At 45.8% G+C, this 23,665-nt stretch overlaps 1 protein-coding gene across 1 annotated transcript in view; it reads left to right on the top strand.

Moving 5' to 3' along the window:
* The window catches only part of Ubash3b (ubiquitin associated and SH3 domain containing B), a 146,753-nt gene extending 123,308 nt beyond the window's left edge, over window positions 1-23,445 (top strand). The window contains exons 7-14 of the mRNA XM_032911579.1: window positions 2,857-2,989; window positions 4,665-4,785; window positions 6,408-6,530; window positions 8,201-8,293; window positions 11,045-11,189; window positions 16,592-16,698; window positions 18,095-18,204; window positions 19,516-23,445. Of these exons, the coding sequence (XP_032767470.1) occupies window positions 2,857-2,989; window positions 4,665-4,785; window positions 6,408-6,530; window positions 8,201-8,293; window positions 11,045-11,189; window positions 16,592-16,698; window positions 18,095-18,204; window positions 19,516-19,653 (970 nt within the window). The 3' untranslated portion in view covers window positions 19,654-23,445. The remainder of the gene's footprint in view (window positions 1-2,856; window positions 2,990-4,664; window positions 4,786-6,407; window positions 6,531-8,200; window positions 8,294-11,044; window positions 11,190-16,591; window positions 16,699-18,094; window positions 18,205-19,515) is intronic.
* Window positions 23,446-23,665: the final 220 nt, after the last annotated feature.

Here is a 23,665-nt window from a genome sequence, read left to right as displayed (position 1 = left end):
CTCAGGGGGAGCCGGGCCTTTTGATTCTAGTGACATTGAAGATGGGAAGGAAGCTGCCATTTCCCCTCACCAAGGGAACTGGAGAGAGAGGAAAGGCCCCATCATTTTCTTCCCAGCTGTGCTACAATAAAGAACTGACAGACGTGGGCATGGGAGATGTCAGCATGATTCCAGACAGCTAGACATTGGAGGCCCGGAGCTTTGATGAGCCAGACAGGAAAACCGAAGTTCCTTCGGTTGTGTGCCATTCGGGAGGCTCTCTGCTTAAAATAAAGGAGAACAGCTGGTCCATTAGCTGGGTGTGAGTGGCTCGGCTTTCCTTGGGCTACAGTTACTTAAATTTACCCGTAACAGGTTTAATTAGGCTGCATATCATACTAAAGAGACACGGCTCTCTTGAGCTCCTGGTTCTACCTCATAGGCTCTGAACAATGATCTACGAGGAGCAGGTCACAGCGCAGGGGCTCCTGGTGCATCTGATGTGCACAGGGCTGCAGATCTCTTTTGCAGGGTCTGACACCTCTGCCTGAATATGTAGTCAGGCTGAGGACAGAGCTCCCTGGCAGAGTGCTTGCCGAGCGTGCATGCATCATAGAGACTCCATGGGGTGGGACACGCCCGTTATCCCATCACTCAGGAAGTGGGCACAGGTTGACCAGTTGTCTGAAGCCAGCCTTGGCTGTATGGGGAGTCGGAAGCCAGGCTAGGCTCTATGAAACCCTGTCTCGAACGAAAGCTAAACTCAGCCTATCATTTGTAGAGAGAACCCAGGGACAAACGTGTCCATAGTAATAAAACCATATGGTTTATTGAGAAGAAAAAAGCAAACCAAAACCCAAGCAACTCCTGACCTCTGACCTGACCGCGCCACTCGACCGTATTTACCTGCAGGACCTGAAGGCGACATACAGTGATGTTTATTAAAGGGCTGTTCACAGTAGCTAAGTCACGAAATAGATGTAAGCGGAGGAACGAGTAAAGAACACGTGGTGAATATATGCAGTGGAATTTGAATTAGCAAAACAAAAAAAAAAATGTCATAAGTGACCTAAGTCAGACTTAGGGAGACAAATACTGTTTTCTCTTGCCAGTCATAAGTTTTATGTAGGTACATAAAAACACACACGTGTACATACAGATGTACACGTGACGTGGATGTAGAAGTGAAACTGTTTAAAAGAGGCTGGGGACTGTCTCAGTTAGGGTTTTACTGCTGTGAACAGACACCATGACCAAGGCAGCTCTTATAAGGACAACATTTAATTGGGGCTGTTTACAAGTTCAGAGGTTCAGTCTTATTCAGGAGGGAGCGTGGCAGCATCCAGGCAGGCATGGTGCAGGAGGAGCTGAGAGTTCTACACCTTCATCTGAAGACTGCTAGAAGACTGACTTCCAGACAGCCATGATGAGGGTCTTAAAGCCCACACCCACCGTGACACACCTCCAAATAGTGCCACTCCCTGGGCCAAACATATTCCAACCACTATAGGGACTAATGGGAGAGACATGTGAGGGCAGAGGGAGTAGAGGGAGAAAATGTGACCAACGTACATTGTGAACTATTTTGGAAAAAGGTATCTGTGTCCCCCTCCCCTTCCCCAACCACCAGACAGGGGTCTCTGTGTAGCCCTGGCTGTCCTGGAACTCACAGTGTAAAGCAGGCTGACTTCACACACAGGGTTCTGCCTACCAGAGTACTACTGTGTCACCTCGCCCAACACCAGAGTACTTGCATAGCAACGGCCTCATGAAACTCAGTACTGTGTACACTGAGTATGTGTCAACAAAACTGATTGTGGTAATTTCTTTTTTAAAAACCAGTTGGCTTACTGATTTTAGAAAAGATGAAAAAGTTCAAAAGGAAAGTTGTAATAAGCATACGGTGTTAAAGGTGGATATTGACCGCAGAATGGGTGCTTGTTCACTTGCCCAGATCGTCGGGTCTAGAGATGTAAAAACACAGACTTGGTAGGGCACACTGGGCCTTTCCAAGAGCAAGAAAGTAAAGATTCAAATACTTCCCTTTGAGACTGCCCAGTGACCCAGGAGATCTTTGTCAGTGCTGCCCAACAACCATATTTAAATAGTGGCTCTCATTACATGAAGGGCTGGGAAGTCTTCTGTGTGCATGGATTGCAGGGTGGAATGTTTGGCTAGCTCTGCTCCAGGCCCGATCTCCTCCTGGTCCCTGTAGTTACAGTGGCATAGTCAGAAATCGGTTTTCTTGGTTCACAGCTCCAAACATCCAGCAAGCGTCAGATCCTCTGAAATAACCCAGTCTCTAATCATCTGCTTGGCGTTGCCATGAAGGCCAGTACAGTGCGGGAGACTGACGAGGTCCGGGTTAAAGGCTAAGGGTCATGTTCCTGAGAACCTCAGGGCCACAGGCAAGGCAGTGCTGGGAACACATTTCCACTCACATTCCTCAGATGGAAATAGCCACTGGAAAGATTAAAGGCGACGGGAACTGTTTATTTCCCCGCAGCAGCGACAGAAAGAGCTGGAACAGTGCTACATAATTGATACCTCATTATTCTTTAACATGTCTCTGCTGCCAACCCTGCCTGCAGCATTCTAATAAGCCTAGAATCACTGGACCCCATCCCTGCCGGAAGGGACGGGCGCATCTGTTCTCAGCTCTGAGAACTGTCTGCCCTTGTTTATTAACTGCGTGAGACTTCGGTGAAAAAACAAAAACATGTTCTTGCCTGGGGATGGGGTGCTCCCTACTTACATCCCCAAACACGCATGACCAGACGGTCCTTTGGGCTAATTCCCATACTCCCGTAGTTTCAGCATGAGCAACTGTTGACTCCTGTCCGAAGCACTTAACCCTTTCCTCCCCCTCCTCTGCAGTTCCTATTCCATCTTGAATACGGTATCATCCAGCTCACTCGCATTTGGTGATGGGGCGTTAGAGAGGCGGCAGTATGAGGATCAAGGACTTGGGGAGACTACGCCCCTCACTATCATTTGTCAGCCCATGCAGGTAAGGCCGATCATGGGGGTCACGTCCTCGAATCTAATCCTGATGGTTTTGTTTGTTTTGCTTTGCTTTGCGAGACAGGGTTTCTTTGTGTAGTCCTGCCTGTCCTGGAACTCACTTTGTAGACTGGGCTGGCCTCTAACTTAGATATCCTCCTGCCTCTGCCTCCCGAGTACTGAGATTAAAGGCAAATGCCACTACCATCCAGCCAATCGGGATGCTTTGAGGACCATCCTCAGCATTGGCCTTGCTTCTTCCAAAGGGTCTCTAATGAGAGGGGAGTGCACAAGATCATAAAGACACAACAATCCAAAACTAGGACGAGATGGGTATGCGGTACTAACTGTGGACATTGCCCTGTGAATTTGAGCTTGGAAGCAAGGCATCCCAAAGAAAGAAGAGGCCGTCTCTCTTTCTACTTGGATTAGTAGAGTGAGGTTCTTAGCATAGTAATGGGAATTGAACTCAGGACCTCTGGAAGAGCAGTCAGTGCCCTTAACCGCTGAGCCACCTCTCCAGCCAAGCAATTCCCTTGGCATAGTGAGAATTCAGTATACTGGTGACATTTTGGGGACAGGCTGGAGAAGGGAGTAGGAGTCGTCAAGCAGAACAGAGACAAACTGAAACTTCAACATGTGAAGGATTGAAAGGGGGGTGAGCTTTGTCTGGAGCCCAGGGTTTGCATTAAGCAACATCAGGAGAGCAGGTGGCAGAGTTCCCAGTGCCAATCCACACATTAGCCCTGGCAAAGCAACAGGAAGCCAGTGGAAGAGTGTTGGCCCGCCATGACCCAGCAGCCTGAGGCAACTGGGAAGGCCCGGCGCATCAGCAAGAAGGATGTGGAGACATCCATGCAGTTCCACTAGCAGCTGTGGAAACCAGTACTTGGCTCAACTTGTCTGAGTCACCATATGTAGTGCAGTGAGCGGTCCCCCCCCCAATACCCCGAACCCCCAGGACCATTCTGGAATGCCAATTCCAACGAATGGATGGAATGCATATGCCAACATGTATGAAGCCCAGATTGCAGCACACATGATGATTAGAATACGCAAAGTCTGGCTGCAGAGGTGGCTCAGCAGTTGAGAGCACTGACTGTTCTTCCGGAGATCCTGAGTTCAATTCCCAGGCCCCCACACGCTGCCTTATAACTGTAAATTCTGTGAGCACTGCAGGCACCCATGCACAGGAGTAACAAATAATACAATTGTAGATAAAAAGAGCGAGCACACAAAGCAGAACACTGAAAGTAAAATAGGCTCAAGGCAGACACGTATGTGACGGTAACATTCCTCCCTCCCAGAAAGAGCTGATGACGCATCTCTTTGGAGGAGAAGGCTGTCTCTCTAGATGTCTGTCTCTACATTAACAGCTGGCTTGTCCTGTGAACTGTACCTTGTGTAACACTCCTGTTGCGGTAAAGGGAAGCAAAGAGCATAGTTTTTACATAATCCCTCATACTTCAGAGCACCCACAGATACCTCATGGGAACCCGAGAGTAACTTGTGAGGTCTGGGGGATGAGTTTATTATCCTCACTTTACACGCAGGCCAGACTAACGTCATGGCTGTCAGGGAGATCGTCAGGAGTTTTCCTTGAGTTCGGCTCTCTGGGCAGGCACACGGGGCCGTCTGTGATGCCTCGTGTATCCTTACTCTTGGCCTTATGTCCTCTGCAGCCCCTGAGAGTCAACAGCCAGCCTGGGCCCCAGAAGCGATGCCTCTTTGTCTGTCGGCATGGGGAGAGGATGGACGTTGTGTTTGGGAAGTACTGGCTATCCCAATGTTTCGATGCCAAAGGTGAGTCTCTCCGTTTATCCGCTCTGACACTGTGGTTTCGCTTACCCACAGTTAACCATTAACAGTCTACGCCTAGTAAGTGGGAAAGTCCAAAATGAGCTGTCTTAGTTAGGGTCTCTATTGCTGCCACAAAACACTATGACCAAAAAGCAAGTTGGGGAGGAAGGGGTTAATTAGTCTTATAGCTCCATCATTGAGCCCAGGGCAGGGACTCAAACAGGGCAGGACCCTAGAGGCAGGAGGTGGTGCAGAAGCCATGGAGAGGCGCTGCTTACTGGCTTGCTCAGCCTGTTTTCTTACAAAAGTCAGGACCTCCCGCCCAGGGATGGCGCCATGCACAGTGGGAAGGGCCCTCCCACATCAATCGGTAATTAGGAAATGCTCTACAGGCTTGTCTGCACTGCTGGTTAGAGGCGTTCTCTTACTTGGAGTTTCCTCCCCTCAGATGAAGTAAAATTAGCCAGCACACAAGCAATGTGTATGGGTTATATTGTAATCCCGCCATTTTGGGTCACATGATAAAAATCTCAGACTCCTCAACTGTGTCCTACCTAGGTCCCCATCCCTTTCTCCAGTGTCTCCACAGTATAAATGCTCCCCAACTACTCGTTGGTTTTCAAATCTACTGTCAGAGGATCACAGTATGGTTTGCCTCTCCCCACTTGATCACACAGATACAGTATCCTTTCATAAGAAGCTGGAGTATAATACAATAAGATGTTTTGTACAAGCCATCTATGTAACTTTACAGTGTATCATTTTACTGTTCCTCATTACTATGGCTGACTTACAAGTTAAATGTTATCATAGGGGTGTCTGTGTGGGTAAAAACATAGTCTGTCTATGCTTTCAGGCATCTGGTGGGGCTCTTGGGATGCAACTCCTGGTTCTAAGGAGGACTGCTGGTGGTTGGTGGCCTACACAGCGATGCATACCTGTCGCGGCCTCTAGGGGGCACTGTCAAGCTACTTTTTATGTACAATGGGTCATTTTGACGTAGTTAGAAAATTCCTGGAATCTAGTCTTAAGTTCTTCTTGATTGTTTCAACTCTTAGGGGAGAGATTCGCATTCGTGTCCCCATTCTATAAACTGAGGTATCGGGGAGCAAAGAGTAGCTGTGTCTTGCCCATGTTCATACAGCCAAACAGTTCAGGCACATGAACTGATTCTATGGCCAGAATTCCTGACTTAAATCATCGTGGGCCCATCCAGTTCAGTTCTCCCTTGAGTGGCACCTTAAGAATAGGAGCCCTGGGGTTGGGGATTTAGCTCAGTGGTAGAGCCCTTGCCTAGCAAGCACAAGGCCCTGGGTTCGGTCCTCAGCTCCGGAAAAAAAACAAAACAAACAAACAAACAAACAAACAAAAAAGAATAGGAGCCCTGCCTTTGTCTAGTTGTTATATTTACTGAGAAATCCCCCCGTTTCTGTCATCAGCACATGGTAGCGGATTGTAAGTCAATCTTCTGAAGAAAAGGTGTCAGATTTGATATTTCCCACTGGCTTCAGATAGTTTGATTCAGTGTCTTTGACCAAGAAGGAGGAGGGGTTGGGACCACTGAAGAAAGTTTCAAGTAAACAAGAAGTCTATATAGCCTTTATTTGATCTTCTCCTTCCCCTAGGCCGCTACATACGCACCAACCTGAACATGCCTCACAGCTTACCTCAGCGGAGCGGCGGTTTCCGGGATTACGAGAAAGATGCTCCAATCACTGTGTTTGGGTGTATGCAAGCAAGACTAGTGGGTAAGGGCTCTCCACGATGGCATAGCATCTCCTGGCTCCCTCAACAGACCCTCAACACGGGTGTGCAAACGCACTTGAAGGGACTTTCCTTTTTGTTTGTTTGGTTGGATTTTTGAGACAGGACCTTAGGCTGGCCTAGAACATCAGATGTTCCTGGCTCAGCCTTCTGAGGGTTGGGATTACAGCTAGGCCCCTGCCGGTTGCAGATGTGGCCCCTGCTGAGGAATGAGAGAAGGAAAGTCAGACTTGGTTTACTTACTGGTGTAGTAGATTTATCAGCTGTTAGCTCAGGACAGCAGCATCTGTCAGCATGGTGTAAGAAGATGGGAGGGTAAGGAAGCGGTGCAGGGGCATTGCTGAATTTGCAGAGGCCCAGAGACATTTTGAATCTGAAGTATTTTTCTGTACTGGTTGTACAGAAACTATGCCTTGCACTCTTCAGTAATTTAATGTGTATTTACTGGTCATTTGCTTTGGGCAAGTCCGTGGACTAGATAACAGAGACCCCAGGGCAAAGTTACATGGAAACACATGTGTGTGTTGTGGATGACGATCAGACTACAAGGCTAACTGAATAGCAAACTCTGCACAGAGCGTGAGGAGAATATTGAAGAAAGAAAGAAAAAGGGTAGAATGAAGCAATGAGAGAGGGAGGAAGGGAGGAGAAAAAGGAAGAAGAAGGAGGAGGAGGAGGAAGAAGGGAGGAGGAGGAGGAGGAAGAAGAGGAAGAAGAAGAAGAAGAAGAAGAAGAAGAAGAAGAAGAAGAAGAAGAAGAAGAAGAAGAAGAAGAAGAAGAAGAAGAAGAAGAAGAAGAAAAGACGATTAAGAGGCAGGGAGAGAGCTGGGGTCTCGAGTTGGAGTCATCCAAGTGAAGAAGGAACAGAGGGAGAGGGGGAGGGGTCCTTAGTGTAGAGGACAATTAACAAAATCACAGAGGTCAGACGTAGCATCGAGAGATCCGTGCAAGACACGGTCAGTGAGTAAAGGTGCTTACGACAAAAGCCTTGTGACCTGAGTTCAATCCCCGGAACCTACGTAAAGGTGGAAGGAGGGAACTAATTCCAAAAGTTGACTTCTGACCTCCATATACACTCATGCCCTCTTCCCCCACCCCCTAGTAATAAATACATAAAAATAAATAACATTAACAGTACAGGGGATGTGAGCTCTTCTTGTTTCTAGAGCACTGGTTGAGGCAGGTCAAGAAAAGGGGCTGTCAAGATGGAAACATTGATACTTAAAGTTTACCTTATAGAGAAAAGAAGTGAACCACAGGAGGAAGCGTTAAAGTGTTAGAGTGTTGGCTGTTGGGTTTGGCCTGTGGGTTAGCACACTGGAATTGTAGCAATGTCTGACTGTTACAGTATCCGTCATCTCCCTGGTAACACAGAGCTGGGGGGCTGGGTTGTTTAGCATCTCCCTTGTAGAGGTCAGACCCTTATCCTGTTGGTAGACCTCCCCTAATAGGGCATTTTGCTGCATGCTGGCCCCAGAAAGAAGAAAAGGAGGCTGCAAGAAGAGGCGTGTTGCTCAGCCTTCTACATGGAAGCGCTAACAAAGGGTCCGGCTGACACAAGGCTCTCTGCGAGCTCCTGCTGGGAAAGGGAGGATTATGGGTCTTCCATTGAGGTGAACCCATCATGCTGATTCTCTGTTGATTTGCTCGGCAGGTGAAGCCTTGTTAGAAAGTAACACCGTCATTGATCACGTTTATTGCTCACCATCCCTACGCTGCGTTCAGACGGCACACAATATATTGAAAGGTAAGACTCTTGGTGGGGTAGAGGCCACGTGGTCCACCCCTCTGCTTCCTGTCAGTTACTGCAGAGTCACAGAGCTTCAAAAATGGAAAGTTTGCTTTGTTGTTTGTTTGTTTGTTTGTTTGTTCTTGAGACAGGGTGTCAAGGTGAGGTGTAGCCTAGGTTACCCTCGAACCTACAGCAATCCTCCTGCCTCAGCCTCCTGAAAGCTAGGGTTATAGGCTTGAGCCACCATAGCTCACCGAGATCTGGAACTTTTATGGAGGCTTCTTTTACAAGGTGACGACCTTGCCCAAAGGTCACACTCCTGACAGTATAATCCAGACAAAGGGCAATATTACTAATTTTTCCTTAAGGATTTTAAGCTGTCTTGGATGGATTGTGACTGTACAGAATATTTACATCTTTTACCGAGAGGATCCCTTTTGTGTTTAAGCAGTGGGACCATCTTGCCCAGCTTTCAGATGTTTTCAGTAGTAACCGAACAGTTGGGTGTTCTACACCATCACCACCTTAGTTTGTTCGGTTAATTGGGAAGACTTATGTATTCATTCATTTTCATTCATTCATTCATTCATTCACTCATTCATTCATTTACTTTTTGAGACATGGTCTCACTGTGTAGCCTTGGTTGGTCTGGAGCTCTCTGTGTAGACCATATTGGTTTGACACTTACAGAAATCCACCTGCCTCTACCTCCCATCTGCTGAGATTAAAGGTACACACTACCATGGCCTACAAACTGAAAGGCTTTCAAAGCTCCATTGCTGTAAAAGCACTCAACTTTCATGCTGAAATCCATGAGCATTTGCACTGGGGCAATCTCCCTTCTTACCCCATTGGAAGGAAGACTGGCCAGACAAACAAATGAGCCAGAAATAAAGAAGCCAGCAAGGCATTGGACACAACACTCGAATCCTCGGTTCTTCAACCTTAAGGAAATCTTCCTCTCAGTATGGAGTCATCTGTGTATTAATTGCACACAGAGAAACCAGACTAAATGCAATGCCAAGAGAGTTAAGCAAATATAAAGGGAAAATGTATACTCTGAGGGAGTCACATGATGATAAAACAGAACTTGAACACTGTCCCATGTAAATGCTCAACATCTGGTTCCCAGATCAGCAAACGAGTACTGGATGTGATGTTCGAGTAGAGAGTAAGCTACTGCACAGTAGTCAGTGCCAAGAGAGTAGCTGGAGGTGCTGAGTGTGAGGCTTTGTTTTGTAGGAAATTGTGGAATTTACTATAGAGAGAAGAGTTGTAACACAGAAATGAACTGGGCGTGGTGGTGCACACGGGTAGTCCCAGCACTCCAGAGGAAGCTGAGACAGGAGGATTAAGAACTTGTGGCAGGCCTAGGGTCTGCAGCGAGACTTTTGTCTCTAAAGGCAAAAAGAGAGTCAAAGGCTTGGACAAATTGAGTAATGGCTGGTGGAAGGGAGAGTTTCCCTTAAATCAGGTAACAGCCAGCATACAAGGCAGAGGTGCAGCCAGAGTAATAGATGCACATGTTGGTAAAACAGAAATTTTATTTTATTTTTTTCAACACATGCTTTATGCATAGCTGTACAACTTACATATTAAGTAACACTGTAAAACACAACATTTACAAACCTTATCCAAACCTGTGTGCTCCCGACTTATGTAAGTCATTGAGTCCAGTAAGAATTGAATAACTGCCTTGTAATTTTAAAACATTTTTTGAGATAGTAGTATAATGACATCATTACCCCTTCCATTAGTTCTTCCCAAACTGTCCCCACACCTCTCCCTGCCGCCCTGCCCTTATGACTTCTTTCTTCGTTATTGGTTACATATGAGTATATATTTCTAAATACGTAAGCACAACCTGCTTAGTTTGTACAATGCTACCAGTGTGTTTTTGGGACTGAGCATTTAGTATTGGACAGCCAAACAACATGCTTTTCCCTGTAGAAGACCACCACTCCCACTCTGAGCATTCCCCAGTTACCCAGAATTCCTTGTGTAGGGTTGAGGCCTCGTGGTCCTCCTCCATGCCCCTCCACCCTCATGTTGGTTTCGTCCTTGTTCAGCCTCATCTTTAGGCAGTCATGTGTGCGAAACGTCATGGGTGTAGCTTCTCATATTCCTAGGAGACACAATCTGTAGCAAACTCCCTGATCCTCAGTTTCCTCCAATCTTTCTGGTCCCTCTTTCACAATGTTCCCTGAGCCTTAGGTGTGGGAGTGTTTGTAGATGTGTCCATTAGGGCTGGGCTCCACAGTTCTGCAATTGATTGGTTGTGGTTTTCTGTAATGGTCTCCATCTGGTGCAAAGAGAAGAAGTATCCATGGTGAAGGGTGAGGACACACTTATCTGTGGGTATAAGGACAGATCTCTCGTATGTGGTTGAGGAATGTGCTGGTTTATTAAATTGTTGGTTCTCTCCTCCAAGATCCATAATTTTGCTAGCCCTGAGTACTTAGCTAGGCTTCTGGTATCAGGCATGGTTTCCCTCTTGTTTAGTGGGTCTTAAGAAGTCCAATTAGAGAGCCACTGGTTGCTGCCACAGCATGGATGCCACTGCTACACCGTTAGGTTTTATCCTGACCTGCTCATCATCAATGTAGCCCAGAGACATTATAGCAGTAGGACTTACAATTTCTTCCCTCTTTTGAAGGCTTGCATGGTATATCCTGGTCGTGTTTTATATCAGTTTATCCTGCGGTTCGTTTTCCCATTGACAATATGGTGGGACTCGCCTCATCTTAATTTTACTTCATCCCTAAGGTTTACAACAAGACAATCACTTGAAGATTCGGGTCGAGCCAGGCCTATTTGAATGGACAAAGTGGGTTGCTGGGAGCACATTGCCAGCCTGGATACCTCCATCAGAGCTAGCAGCAGCCAACCTGAGTGTTGATACAACCTACAGGTAACCCTTGACTTGCTGTCTGCCTAGGGCCCTGTGTCCTGGGCTGTCACCAGGCCATGTTCATCAAGACGATGATGGACCTAGCAAGGCCTACAGGGAGTTCACAGTGCGGGAACCCAAGCTATGATTTTAGAAAACCAAACTGGGGGGCATCCAGTGCTTGTTGGTATTTAATATTAGCATAGATTATATCTACTTCAGTGTAAGAGTAAAGCCATTCAGTATGTTAGGGGCATACACAAAGTGGTCAGAACACAGCTCAGTGGATTAGGGACGTGACAGTGTGTCACCTTCCATTTTCACTTTAAATTTTCCAAATCACTTGCTCTTCTATCCTTTTGAGACAGGGTCTCATTATGTAGCCCAGGCTAACCTGCAACTATGATTCCCCCTCTGTCTGTCTCCCAATTGCCGTGACTACAGGCATGGGCCACCACTGGATTTTTTTTTTTTAAAGATTTATTCATTTATTATATATAAGTACACTGTAGCTGTCTTCAGATGCACCAGAAGAGGGCATCGGATCTCTTTACAGATGGTTGTGAGCCACCATGTGGTTGCTGGGAATTGAACTCAGGACCTCTGGAAGAGCAGTCCACCACTGGATTTTTATTTCTTCTTTCTATGATCCTGGAAAGTAAAAGTGAATAAGATATGTGTGTATTCATGGTGTGTTGGTGTGTTGGTGTGTGTGTGTGTGTGTGTGTGTGTGTGTGTGTGTGTGTGTGTACATGCAAGCAATCTACTGAGCTATGTCCCCAGCCCAGATAGCCATTTTCATTCACATTTCCAAGTGACAATGCATTGAAATAATAATAGCATTATTATTATAAAAATTAACATCTATTCATATCTATTACTATTTTTCTATGTCAGGTTCTGTGTGTTCTGCCTTGGAGTCATTCTTCTCATCCATTGCTGTCTTTATTAGACCATACTCTATGCTAGGTTTTCGGGTTTTTGTTCTTGTTTGTTTGTTTGTTTGTTTTTTAATGCTTTTAGTGAACACTCTGCATGCTGGTAAAGAATTAACCAATAGTAACACCGTGACAACACCATTCAAAAACACACACACACACTGAGGAAGGCCAGTCGGGAGATTAAACTCCTCTGTCTTAGAGCATGCTGCGGTAACTTATTACCCCAATAAGCCCATATAAAACACACACGCAACATGGTTATTTTTTATAAGGTATGTATCTAGATTGGGCAGATCTATCACTCTATTGATTTATTCCCAGCTGCGAGGCCCCTTGTTACTTGTGACTTCTCCAGGCCACGTGGTTCCACTCCATCTTCCATTCATCGCCTCTTCCTCTGCTCGCCGAGACCTCCCACCCCGCCTTTCCCTTCCATTGGCCAATCATCACACTCTAGCCTTCATTTGACCAGTCAGAAGGGGGAGAAAGTTCGGTGAGATCACCCGAGTGTATGATGAGATCGCATGAGTCTGTGATCTACTCCTCGTTGGGGGAAGCCCCTCTTGAGGAAGCAGAATTAACATCGAAATACAAACTGCACCAGGGCAACCCACAACAAGAGCAGAATTTGGCAAAGTGACCAGTCTGCGTGGAACGTTCTCCTGTTCTCTACTCTCCTCCCATTTCAAATACAAGTGAGTCACTGGACAGGATGGGAGAGAATCCTTCTTCTCTGTTCACTTTTCTAGGCAAGAGCTAAAATATCCCAGCCGCTCAGCCCAGTGCTACTCCAGTTCTTAAGGGAATTAGCTTTCACTGGCATAACATTATGTCTATTGAATCAGACTCTTCACTAATGAGCTTCACCCTTTGCTCTGTCCTATCTCTGGCTACTCCTTTTCTTTTTGTTGAGGGAAATAGCAGCAGAATACTGTCCACATGCCAGCAGCCTTGTTACTGCTGACATTGGTAAAGTAATTTTCTCTCTCTCCATCCAGCCCCATCCAGGTCATCTTGGGATGGGTAGGTTCTAGTTTCCACTGGGCGTGTGTTCTACAACATTTCCCAAGATGACCTAAAAAAGGTCTGCAAATGCTTCTTTGCTGAGCTTTTCAGCATACCCAGGCCATACACCCATCACTCATGTGGGCAGGATGAAGGCTGGGAATTCCTAGATCCAGACATGGTTCCTGTTCCAGGTTTCCTTTACCCTTTTAAAATCCAGTGTATCAGGCATTAAAACTCTTTACCAGGCACACAGATTGTTCACCTAGGAGCATTAAAAAAATGCTAGAGACAGCAATGGGTCAGGAGGAGAATGACTCCAAGGCAGAACACACAGAACCTGACACACAGGAAAATTTTCTGTCAATTTTCTGTCAGTTTTGAGTGGGACCGAGAAGCCTCTAATCCCATGGAAAAGTTGAGAAAAACCAAATGTAAAATCTATGAGAGGCCTAGAGTAGAGTTAACTACTGCGTCATAAATGGAACCAAATGAATAGATCTTTGGAGCAAGTAAATGGAGCTCATGTGGTGACACGGAGAACAGCCCCGAGAGTCAGTGTAATTGGAGTCAAGTGTGCTCTGCTTAAATAGCCCTGGCTCTGGGGCTCAGCGGTGAAGGGCATCTGCTGCTCTTGCAGAACTCAGCTTGGTTCTCAGCACCCACATGGCTGCTCACAACTGTCTGTCACTCCATTTCCAGATGACCTGATGCTTCTTCTGACCACCTCACGCTCTTGTACACATAAGGTACACTTAATATATACTCGGCCACATACACAAAGTTAAGTGAGTAACAAAAGAGAGTCTTGGCTTCTTGCAACCAGGACCATACAGAACAGGAGGGAAGGACTGGAAACTGAGTGTGGGGACTGTCCCAGGCTGGTGACTCCTATCTGACCATCTTCCCCAGGGACAAGAGCAGCCTGGGGGCTGTGTGTAGAAAGAAGACTAGGGAGCTGGGCCAAGATTGTAAGAGAAAAAAACAAAAAGAAAATACTCTACCAACTGGGAAGCACTTCAAAGCAGGGTACAGGGTCCTGATGCTTGGTCGGGGGGAAGGATAGAGGACTGAAGGAAGTCATAGATCTGGGGTGTAAGTGGGGTAAGCTTTGGATGAAGCTCAAGGCAAAAGCCTGCACTATGGTTGGACCAGTATAGGTTCGAGAAGAGGGTAGCCATAAGAGAATGCTTGGAAAACCACCAGGGAGCACTTAAGCTGTAAATACAGAAGTGGTTGGGAGTTGACCTGACTCTAACCACATTGCAGCACCTTGTAGGTGTAGCTAGAAGTGTGATAGGCCCTGCTTATAGGAGAAACTTAGGCTTTGTCCCATGACCATCAGGACACCCTTCAGGATGCTGGGAGGAGCCAAATGCAAGTACAGATGAGGGGCTAGTTCCTAGGATCCTATTTTTCATTTATACAAATCTCAAATATGGCAATGTGGTCTCATCCATAAAATGACTCCCTGACCCTATAATGTGGCTTTTACAGAATGTGGGGGAAGGGGAGTTCCTTGGAGACAGAGTAAGTTGAATGACAGTGGAACTGTATAAGAGATGGGGTGCAAAGAGGAGGCCAGGAAGAAGAGTTCATTCCAGAACAAAGATGTCCATTCCTAAGTGGTGGTGACCCTTCCCTCTACCTCTCCTTCAGAAAAGAGTCAAGTAGTGAGAATCAGGAAGCTTTCTCCCAGGAGCAATGTGCCTGCTGAATGGTTAGAAAAATAGGTTTCCTCCAAACACTACAGTATTAGCCTTCCTGAGAGTAAAATAGAGCATTGAATGGGCAATCTTATAGGATGTTTGCTTGCTTGATTGTTTGTTTGTTTGTTTGTTTGTTTGGTTGGTTGGTTGGTTAGTTGGTTAGTTGATTGGTTGGTTGGTTGGTTGGTTGTTCATTTGGTTGGTTGATTTGTGGTTTGTTTCTTTGGTTGTTTGGTTGGTTGTTTGGTTGGTTGTTTGGTTGGTTGGTTGGTTGGTTGTTTGGTTGGTTGGTTGGTTGGTTGGTTGGTTGGTGGTTAGTTGTTTGTTTGTTTGTTTGGTTGGTTGATTATTTGATTGTTTGGCTGGTTGATTGGTTGATTGATTGGTTGGCTGGTTGTTCATTTATTTGGTTGGTTGGTTGGTTGCTTGGTTGGTTGGTTGGTTGGCTGGTTGGTTGATTAGTTAGTTGGTTGATTTGTTGATTGATTTGTTATTTGAGAGAGTGTTTTGCTCTATGGCACAGACTGGCCTTCAATTTCCACTGGCAATTCTCCTGCCTTAGCCCCATGAAAGCTAGAATTTCAAGTTTGTGCTGGCATATCCAGCTCTGATGGGTGATCTCGGAAAGAACACTAGCAGAAGTTGCCCTGTTTCCATAAGAGGTTCAGTTCACAGGGCACATCCAAGACTCAGATTCAGACCTCAGCTCTAAGAGTTGCTAAAGACTCAAGTCAGCTGTCACCTCGGGGCCTCTTTGGTCACTTAGAGACTTAGAATTTTTGGAAGTGTTGTGAAAATATTGTCCTAGAAGAATGCAGGCAATGCGCTTGTATATACCCCTGATGCGTGGGAGCCCCTCAGTAAATATTTTTAGCACTAATTTTAACAGTATACGATTTTAAAATTATAATCAAGATGTCATGTGAATTTAGAGAACTCAGCACCACCTGTACTGGGTACCACACATTCAGCCATTAAAGGCACGTGGAAATAGAAAAGGCATAGGATGTAAGATAAGACGAATATCTCCTGGACTAGAAAGTCTATAAAATAAAAGGGGAGTGTAAACTGACCAAGGTGGGCCCTAAGGGTACTGGTGAGTGGTCAGCATGGTGAGTGCTTTGATCCCCCTCTTAAATGCCCTTGTAGATTGTATCCCAGTTATGGTTTCCATCTACAGCCTCCCCCTGCCTAGTCCACACAAAGAGCTTCTCAAGTGGAGAAATTAATTCATCGCCATGTCCCTCAGGCTTTTTCTAGTGCTGGCTGCATGGTTTAAAAGAAGACACAAAGAGAAAGAAGTGGCTGGTGGAAATTTCACAAGCTCAGGAATAGGTGGACCACTTTTTCAAAGCTCCCCTTACAGCTCATTGTGAATAAGGCTGCCTGGGAGAACCCTGGCAGGTGATCTAAACAGAGGGAGTCAAGCAGTCTCCACCTTGCTTCCTGTCAGCCATGTGATTAGGACCCTTGATGATCATTAATGTCAAGAAAAAGTAGTCAGTCTGCTTAGGTGCATCCCTGTGGGTAAGGCACTCACTGGATGCCTCAATTTTCTAGTGAGTCACTGTGGCACTGAAGCCTTCCAGCCTCAGCATCCACACAGTGGAAAGTCTCTTCCTTGTGCCTCCTTCCTTTCCAGAGAAATGGATAAGCAGAAATAGGGGCTCCTCCGAGAGGTCTCAGCATATTTACGATGATGTCATGCACTTTGTCTCAAGGTTGAAGTGTGAAATGTTTCCTTGCTTTGTTCGCCTTTGCATTGCAGACCTCACATTCCAGTCAGCAAATTGGTGATTTCGGAATCCTATGACACCTACATCAATAGGAGTTTCCAGGTGACGAAGGAGATAATAAGTGAATGCAAAAGTAAGGGTAGGTGGCATTATTTGGGACTCCATATTTAAATGTGTTTAGATGTGGGGACAGCTCTCCTTCATGATTGATGAACCAGTTGAAATGTCTAAATTTGCTTTGTCGAGCGTAACAGGAGAGAAACATGTCTCCAGGCTCTCTTGTAGAAACTTTGGCATTCAGTTTGTGATATACTGTAAGGATCTAACACAGAAGTTATGGCACGGGAACCCAGTAGATGGCATCATCACGTTAAGTAACTTGGGCTTGGTATTGTGGCTAGTCATCTTGTACCTCATGGAGGGGATACCCAGTTGTAGTTTCCAGATGTTGTATAGAAGAATTCCATTCTGAATTGCCTCCTACCATGATCCAGGATGGGAGCGTCTATACACAAACCCACCCACAGGAATGCATGCGCACACTGCCCCTTGCTGTCACTAACCAAGAGCAGTGATGGGTGAGGCTCAAGTCTGTTTGCATCTTCTAGAGTCTGGTCTCAAATAGTTGATGACATGTAGGACCAACTGCCCACCTTCACAGTCTTTAGTGAATATATTTAGAAGGCTCAAGTGAATATATTTATACTCCAGGTCTTTAGAAGTCTTAGGTGAATATATTTATACTCCAGGAGCAAAGAATGCAACTTTATACATGCAGATGTTAGCAATGGGTAGCCATGGGCAACTGAGGAAGGATAATTCCCACACTGCAATTATTACTAATAAACTACTCAACACTTTGAAGATACATGAAGCCTGTTCTCAGCTACAAGGTCTCCAGGCCTCACAGTTCTGCAGTGGTGACATTTAACACTGTTTTAGAGGGGCTGGCTCAGGGAGCCTGCCAACATGGTGGACGTGTGACTTAATTACCGTAATGGTTACACAGAGCTATGGGAAGGACATCCCCATTAACTATAGGCTCACACACAAAGCAGTGCTGACCAGTCTGGTGAGGTGAGAATTATGACTTGTACCCATGCCCATTTCCATGGCTTTGATGGTAAACCACATCATGAAACAACAAACCATGGGGGAGGCTGGGTGAAGGGACCTGAGTCCTCCTAACACCATAGGGTAATTATTTTTACCTTTCCTTTTTTAAAATAATTCTTACTTCTCTTTAAATTATCATACAAGGTATGAGGTAGTATCATGACATTCTCAAATGAAGTGTGTTTTAAAAGATTCCCCTGCCCTAAATTTACCTACTTCCTTGAAATATCCAGGTCCAAACCCAGAGCATTATGCAGGCTGGAAATGCCCAGTTACTGAACTCCAGCCCTAGACTTCCTTAAAGCTGTTAATTAATACATAGCAAGCGTACATATTCATAGAGTGCACTGTGATTTCAGCATATGCATATGCGATGTATAGTGAGACAGTCTCTGTAGTAAGCCTTTCTCAATTCCCAGGAAATAACATTCTGATTGTGGCCCACGCATCTTCCCTCGAAGCATGTACCTGCCAGCTCCAAGGCCTATCCCCGCAGAACTCCAAGGACTTTGTGCAAATGGTCCGGAAGGTAATTCACTCTTGCATTTACGGGGCCAGTGATACTTTTGTGTTTTTATAACCGTTGAGCGGCTGGCTGATAGCTAATTTCCTCGAAGCAGAATTTTCTGCTGAGGTGGGAAGACTCGGTTACTGATCAAACGCAGCCAAGATGTGCTCAGTGGAACTCCGTAGGGTATTTGATTAGAACTGTATAAAGGGGAAGGTTATTGTGGAGGATGTTAAGAACTGTAAGTGATGAGGGAATAACAGGCGAGTGCCTTCAGGTGAGGCGGCTATCTTCTTTTCCCTTTCTAACAGAAATTCTGGTTCGAACTCAACCACAGTGTTCTTATTTTTAAAAAGGCTCCCTTAGGCAAGCATCCATCCCATTAGGCCGTAACCTGAGGGGATGGTGGGAAGGCTGTTGGTTGTCTTGTTTATGACTGTGGCTCTGGACAGAGAACACAAAAATAAACTTTGACTTGCCATGGCAGCCCATGGTTTCTTCTCTGAATGTCACATTTACGTGCTGTGTCCCCACCAGCTAGGTGTGGTGGCACATCCCTGTAATTCCAGTCCTCGGGAAGTAGACGCTGGATGATCAAGATGTCAGGGTCACCCTTAGCTGCAGAACGAGTTCAAGGCCAGACTGAAGGTCCATTACATGAGACCCTAGCTCAAAAAAATAAACCTGGATATTCTTTCCCATTGTGCCCAAGTTTAATGTGGGAAATCCTTGGTCTGCCTTTTAAACTTGATATGCACTTTGAGGTTAACTTTTGATACAGTTGCCTTACTCTAGTCTGTCCCTAACCCTGAGGTCAACTGTAGACGTAGTATTATACAGTAAGATATTGGCAGGTTAGGGGCGAGTCCATTCACATAACTTCTATTATAGTATATTGTTAAAAATGTTCTGTTTTATGTATTATTGATGTTAGCCTTACCGTGTCTAGTTTATCAATCAAGCGTTGTCATTGGTGTGCAAATAAAGAGGAAAAAATATGCGCAGGGTTTGATGCTGTCCAACTTTCAGGCTCTGGGATAGATCTCCATGCTTAAGGCAGTGCCATGCATACTTCAGTCCTCTTCCCCCATGCTATTAGCCAGCAATCCCTAATCATGTAGCAGGTCTGCTCACCGTTGACCAGATCCCGCTCATCAATACAAATACTTAGCCTTACAGGTCCCATTCGCTTGGGGTTTGTTTGTTAAGTTTTGGAAGGTTTTACACGTCTGCCTGCGTGCCCTGGGAATAGCTGAGTGTCTGTGTCAGTACAGAGGTTAAGGCATTCACTCAACGTCTTCTGTTTTCCCTCCCTGATGCTTTGACTTTCAGATCCCATATTTAGGCTTCTGTTCCTGCGAAGAACTGGGAGAAACCGGAATATGGCAACTGACAGACCCACCCATCCTTCCCCTTACCCACGGACCCACTGGGGGCTTCAACTGGAGAGAGACCCTTCTGCAAGAATAAGCTGCCTGAGGGATGGGAGGAACTTGCAGACGAGCCCTCAGGATGTTCCTTAGCAGTGGGAAAGAAAGCCCACGCTGCATTTCAAAGCAGACAGCTCAGAATCATTTAGCATATTTCTTTTCATGCTTAGGGGACAGCGAGATTGTGTCCACGAGGGGAAGTCGTGATTCAGAGGGAGAATTTTAAAAAAAAATCCTTCTCTCTGGACTTGCCTAGCTAACAAGGCTTTGGAGAATTGTCTTCCTGAGCTGAGTACCTGCTGCTGCAGAAACTACCATCCTCCTTCAGGCTACGCATGGCTAAAGAGCCTCATTCTTCTCCCAGAGAGCTGCTCCCACCCTCAAAAGGCATGCAAGGGGAACGACTGTGTCTGACATCCAACTGGGCATGGGATAGCCTTTTGTGCTCTATTTGCAAGTTAGGCAAAGCCACCCCGAGGAGTGCATTGGTGGTTGTTAGGAACCATACATAAGAACAGTCCTGTGTCAGACAGCAGATTCTCCTCTCGGCAGACTCCATTCATTAGCGTGCAAGGCACCCACTTGAGGACTCCCCAGCATTCACCCTGGTACCACCACTTGATCTCCAGAGCAGCCTGGCCCTTCGTGCCTCTCTATCTGTGAAATGTGGAGAACAGCATGTTTGCTCTCCCAAGCACTTTGACATAACTCAGGAGGAATCAAGAAAATGGGTGGTGTATTAAATGGGGGGTGCAGTGACATAGAATATTCATCAAATTGAAATTACTCCCGTGATGGCCGGATGAACTGTGAAGTCCCCACGCCTGTCTGAATCAGGGCGTGCCTTTCCACCCAGGCTCTAGACTGTATTAAGCAGTTAAGGAGACTGACCTTTGGAAGGATGTAGGTTCGATTCACTATTTGGATCAGCAAAAAAACAAAAAACGAAAAAACTCCAGTGCGATACAGATATTTTTAGAAACTGTACTGAGGGTCATGTTGCTGGTCACATAGAGTCCATGTGCAGTGTAGCAGAATGTTCGTAGGTTAGCCAGTTTTAGGGTGTCTAGGAAGCCCAGGGACAAATGTGAACGGTGACAGTCACAGCTGCACTGCTTCTTTTGCTGCCCTCTTCGCTTTTCTATGGTAATTTAAAATAATGGGAGGGAGGGCCACTTGAAGGAAGCTGGAGAGTCACGGCCTTTCTGCGGGGCTCTCACCACACCTACTTCCTGTATTTAGAGAGAGTGCGTGTATTTAAAGGAAGAATAAATGACAATCAGACCAAAACATTCCATGTCGATGTCTGTTGAATTGTGTATTCGGATAGCCATGAGGGCCACATACAGTAGCCCGGTATGAGATAGTTAATTGTATAGCGTGTATGCAGAAATTGAAACCCCAGCCACTGAGAGGGAACACCGATATAAAACAAATATGTCCTCGAGCATTACATTGTAACAGCCAGACATACACCTATGCCTGTATAGGCCTGTATGTCTTAGTCTTAAGTGTTCAGGTAACTGTATCACTTTGATTGGGCCACATTCCATTGTCCTTAATCCAACAGAGACAGCGTCTGTCTACAGAGCCAGAGAGGACAGAATCTGAAGTAACTTTCTGAAGAACTTAAGTGGAAAACCCTTGAGCACAGAAACGTTTAATTCTCCAAATTGCTTGTCAAAATGGCTGGGTGATGTGAATTCAATTAACATCTTATTGCACGCTGGTCTGTTTAAAAGAATTCAAGATTGGGTCCAGCTGAGCAATTCTTGGGAATCACACTGAATCTGTGTGTAGAGACAACTGGATCATCAGATTTCATATGCACACAGAGGTTCTACGCTGGCAGTAGACCCTGAGTTTAGGCTAGCTCTTTCCTATCTGCAGCTCATGCTAGCTCAGATGATACTTGGGAGAAGGAATGAGTTAGGAACAGATCAGGGGAAAAAATTAAATTTTTTTTCACTATGTGCCTCCCCGACCCCCCCTTTTTTGGTAAGTGTTGGAAAGCCATCTGAAATACTTCAGGGGAGATGACATTAGTGGAAGGGATGACAAGTCCAAATAGTGTCCTGCTTCACCAAGTGTGTCCATGCTCCAGTGTTATTCCCTGTGATTGCTGTGTGTGTGTCTGACTGGAATAGCTGGTGCATGCTAATACACACCATGAGGCTGTCTTTCTCAGGCTCTTTCTTCTCACTGCTGCTTGGCCTTGAGGAGCCCTTTGCTTCACCCCGGGGGGTGCCAGTGACATTCAGATGACAGTGTCTCTTTCCCTATGCATTCAGATTCCTGCAATCTGAATGGCTCATTAAGGGGCCATCTGATAGCTGAAAGAGGGGGTTATTTCTCACCCCGTAATGAAAGACTTGGGAGACTTTCTACTTTCTTATTTTAATTATACTTTAACCAAAGAGTTGTTTTCAAGTAACCATATATTTGAAAGATGACTTTGCAGATAAATAAAAATAAAAATAGGAAGTATGCCTTTTGGAGCCCTGTGGGTTTGGTAAGTCGCTGATGGTCATTTTCTTGCCAGTTCTGTTTGGAATACATAGAGATGCTCTTCCTGCTGTGTGTAACACTGCCCGGGATGTATCCTTTCCACTCTACGGTGTGTGTCCCTGTGAAAACGAACTCTTATTTCAATTATCTGGTGTCGTTGGGGAACTCTAGTGGCAACAGGAAGAGAAGTTCCTATCTCACTGGCTTTGTAGAAAACTTGGTTTCTGCGCCAGGAACAGAATTCCTCTGTAACCTAGGCGCTGGCTTTAATTTCAGAGCGGCGATGAATTGCTCTTTTGAAAATACTCTCAGTATATTCATGTGTTAGAATACAGATGAGCCTCCCACTAAGTTTCACAGGCATCGGCACAGTCAACTGAACCAAATCTGCAGAAAGTTGGATAATGAGACTCCTGGACATTTGCATTTAAATTGACTGATCCAGCACATGCACCGGAGGAGGAGAAAAAAGGGGGAGTAGGGGTGTAGTCTGATGGGCCTGAGCTCTCGAAGGAAGAAGACTGTCAAGGAGAGCAGGGGACAGCCTGACTTGTCATCTATTTAGGGGATGTCCATGTTACAAAGGTGATAGGGGTGGGGCTGTTAGGTGCTTTTCATCGTTAAACATGACTAAAATCGAATTTGCTTTTGTAACTCTTCGTCATTGATGGCTGGGAGAGTGACGGTAGGCATTGCCTCTCAATGCAAAAGAAATAGCTGGACTGTTACGCACATATAGTATTAGGTTTGCTGTGTGTAGGTTGAAGATTTAGTCGTTAGTAGCCAGACAATATACAGTCAGCCCTCACAGATATTTGCCTGCTCCTCCCTAGCCATTCTACATGCACAGACATTTTGCAGCTGTTAAACTATTCGTGGAACTCTGTATGTGATACCCGCGTTAAAATGGAAACCATGTATACCCGTGCTTTGGTTGCCACTGAGATGGAAACACCATCCCAGAGCCTTCCAGTTTTACCTAGACCACACTGAACCTGCTGTGTTAGGAAGGCATGTCAGTTCTTTTTCTCACACGTGAGACTTTTGTATCTCATTTTTCTATATGATTTGGGTGTATTTATTTGGGGGAAAATGTTTGTAATTATAAGACTAGAAAACCACACCTCGCTGTACGGCCAAGTTCCTTGTACACTCCCCACAGCGTCCGTGCTTCTGTGGCTGAGAAGCTGATCCTCTGGATAGAGCTATGGCAGCCTTGTGATCAGTTCATTGTGTCCCAGGACCATATCCACTGACATGGTTCATAGATGACTTAATAAAAGGAAACTGTGTCCTCAGTTGACCCAGCACAACTACAGATTAAGTCCCGAGTGTGGTCTCTTCCTGTCGTGTCTTTGCATGGTCCTGTACTGGGATCCCTGTGACTGCGTCAGTATCCGTGAAGAGTATGACTCTTCCAACACTGGGCCAAAGGATGCTACCTGCTGATGGAGAGGGGAGGAAACTCCTGCAGCCCTGTGGATCTTGGGTCCTTTCCAGTAAGGCATCCAGATGGAGAAGTGAGAGCCCAACAGTTACTGAGA

This window comes from Rattus rattus, chromosome 8 (assembly GCF_011064425.1).
Source record: "Rattus rattus isolate New Zealand chromosome 8, Rrattus_CSIRO_v1, whole genome shotgun sequence".
Taxonomy (NCBI): Eukaryota; Metazoa; Chordata; class Mammalia; order Rodentia; family Muridae; genus Rattus; species Rattus rattus.
This window is presented reverse-complemented; position numbering and strand designations above follow the sequence as displayed.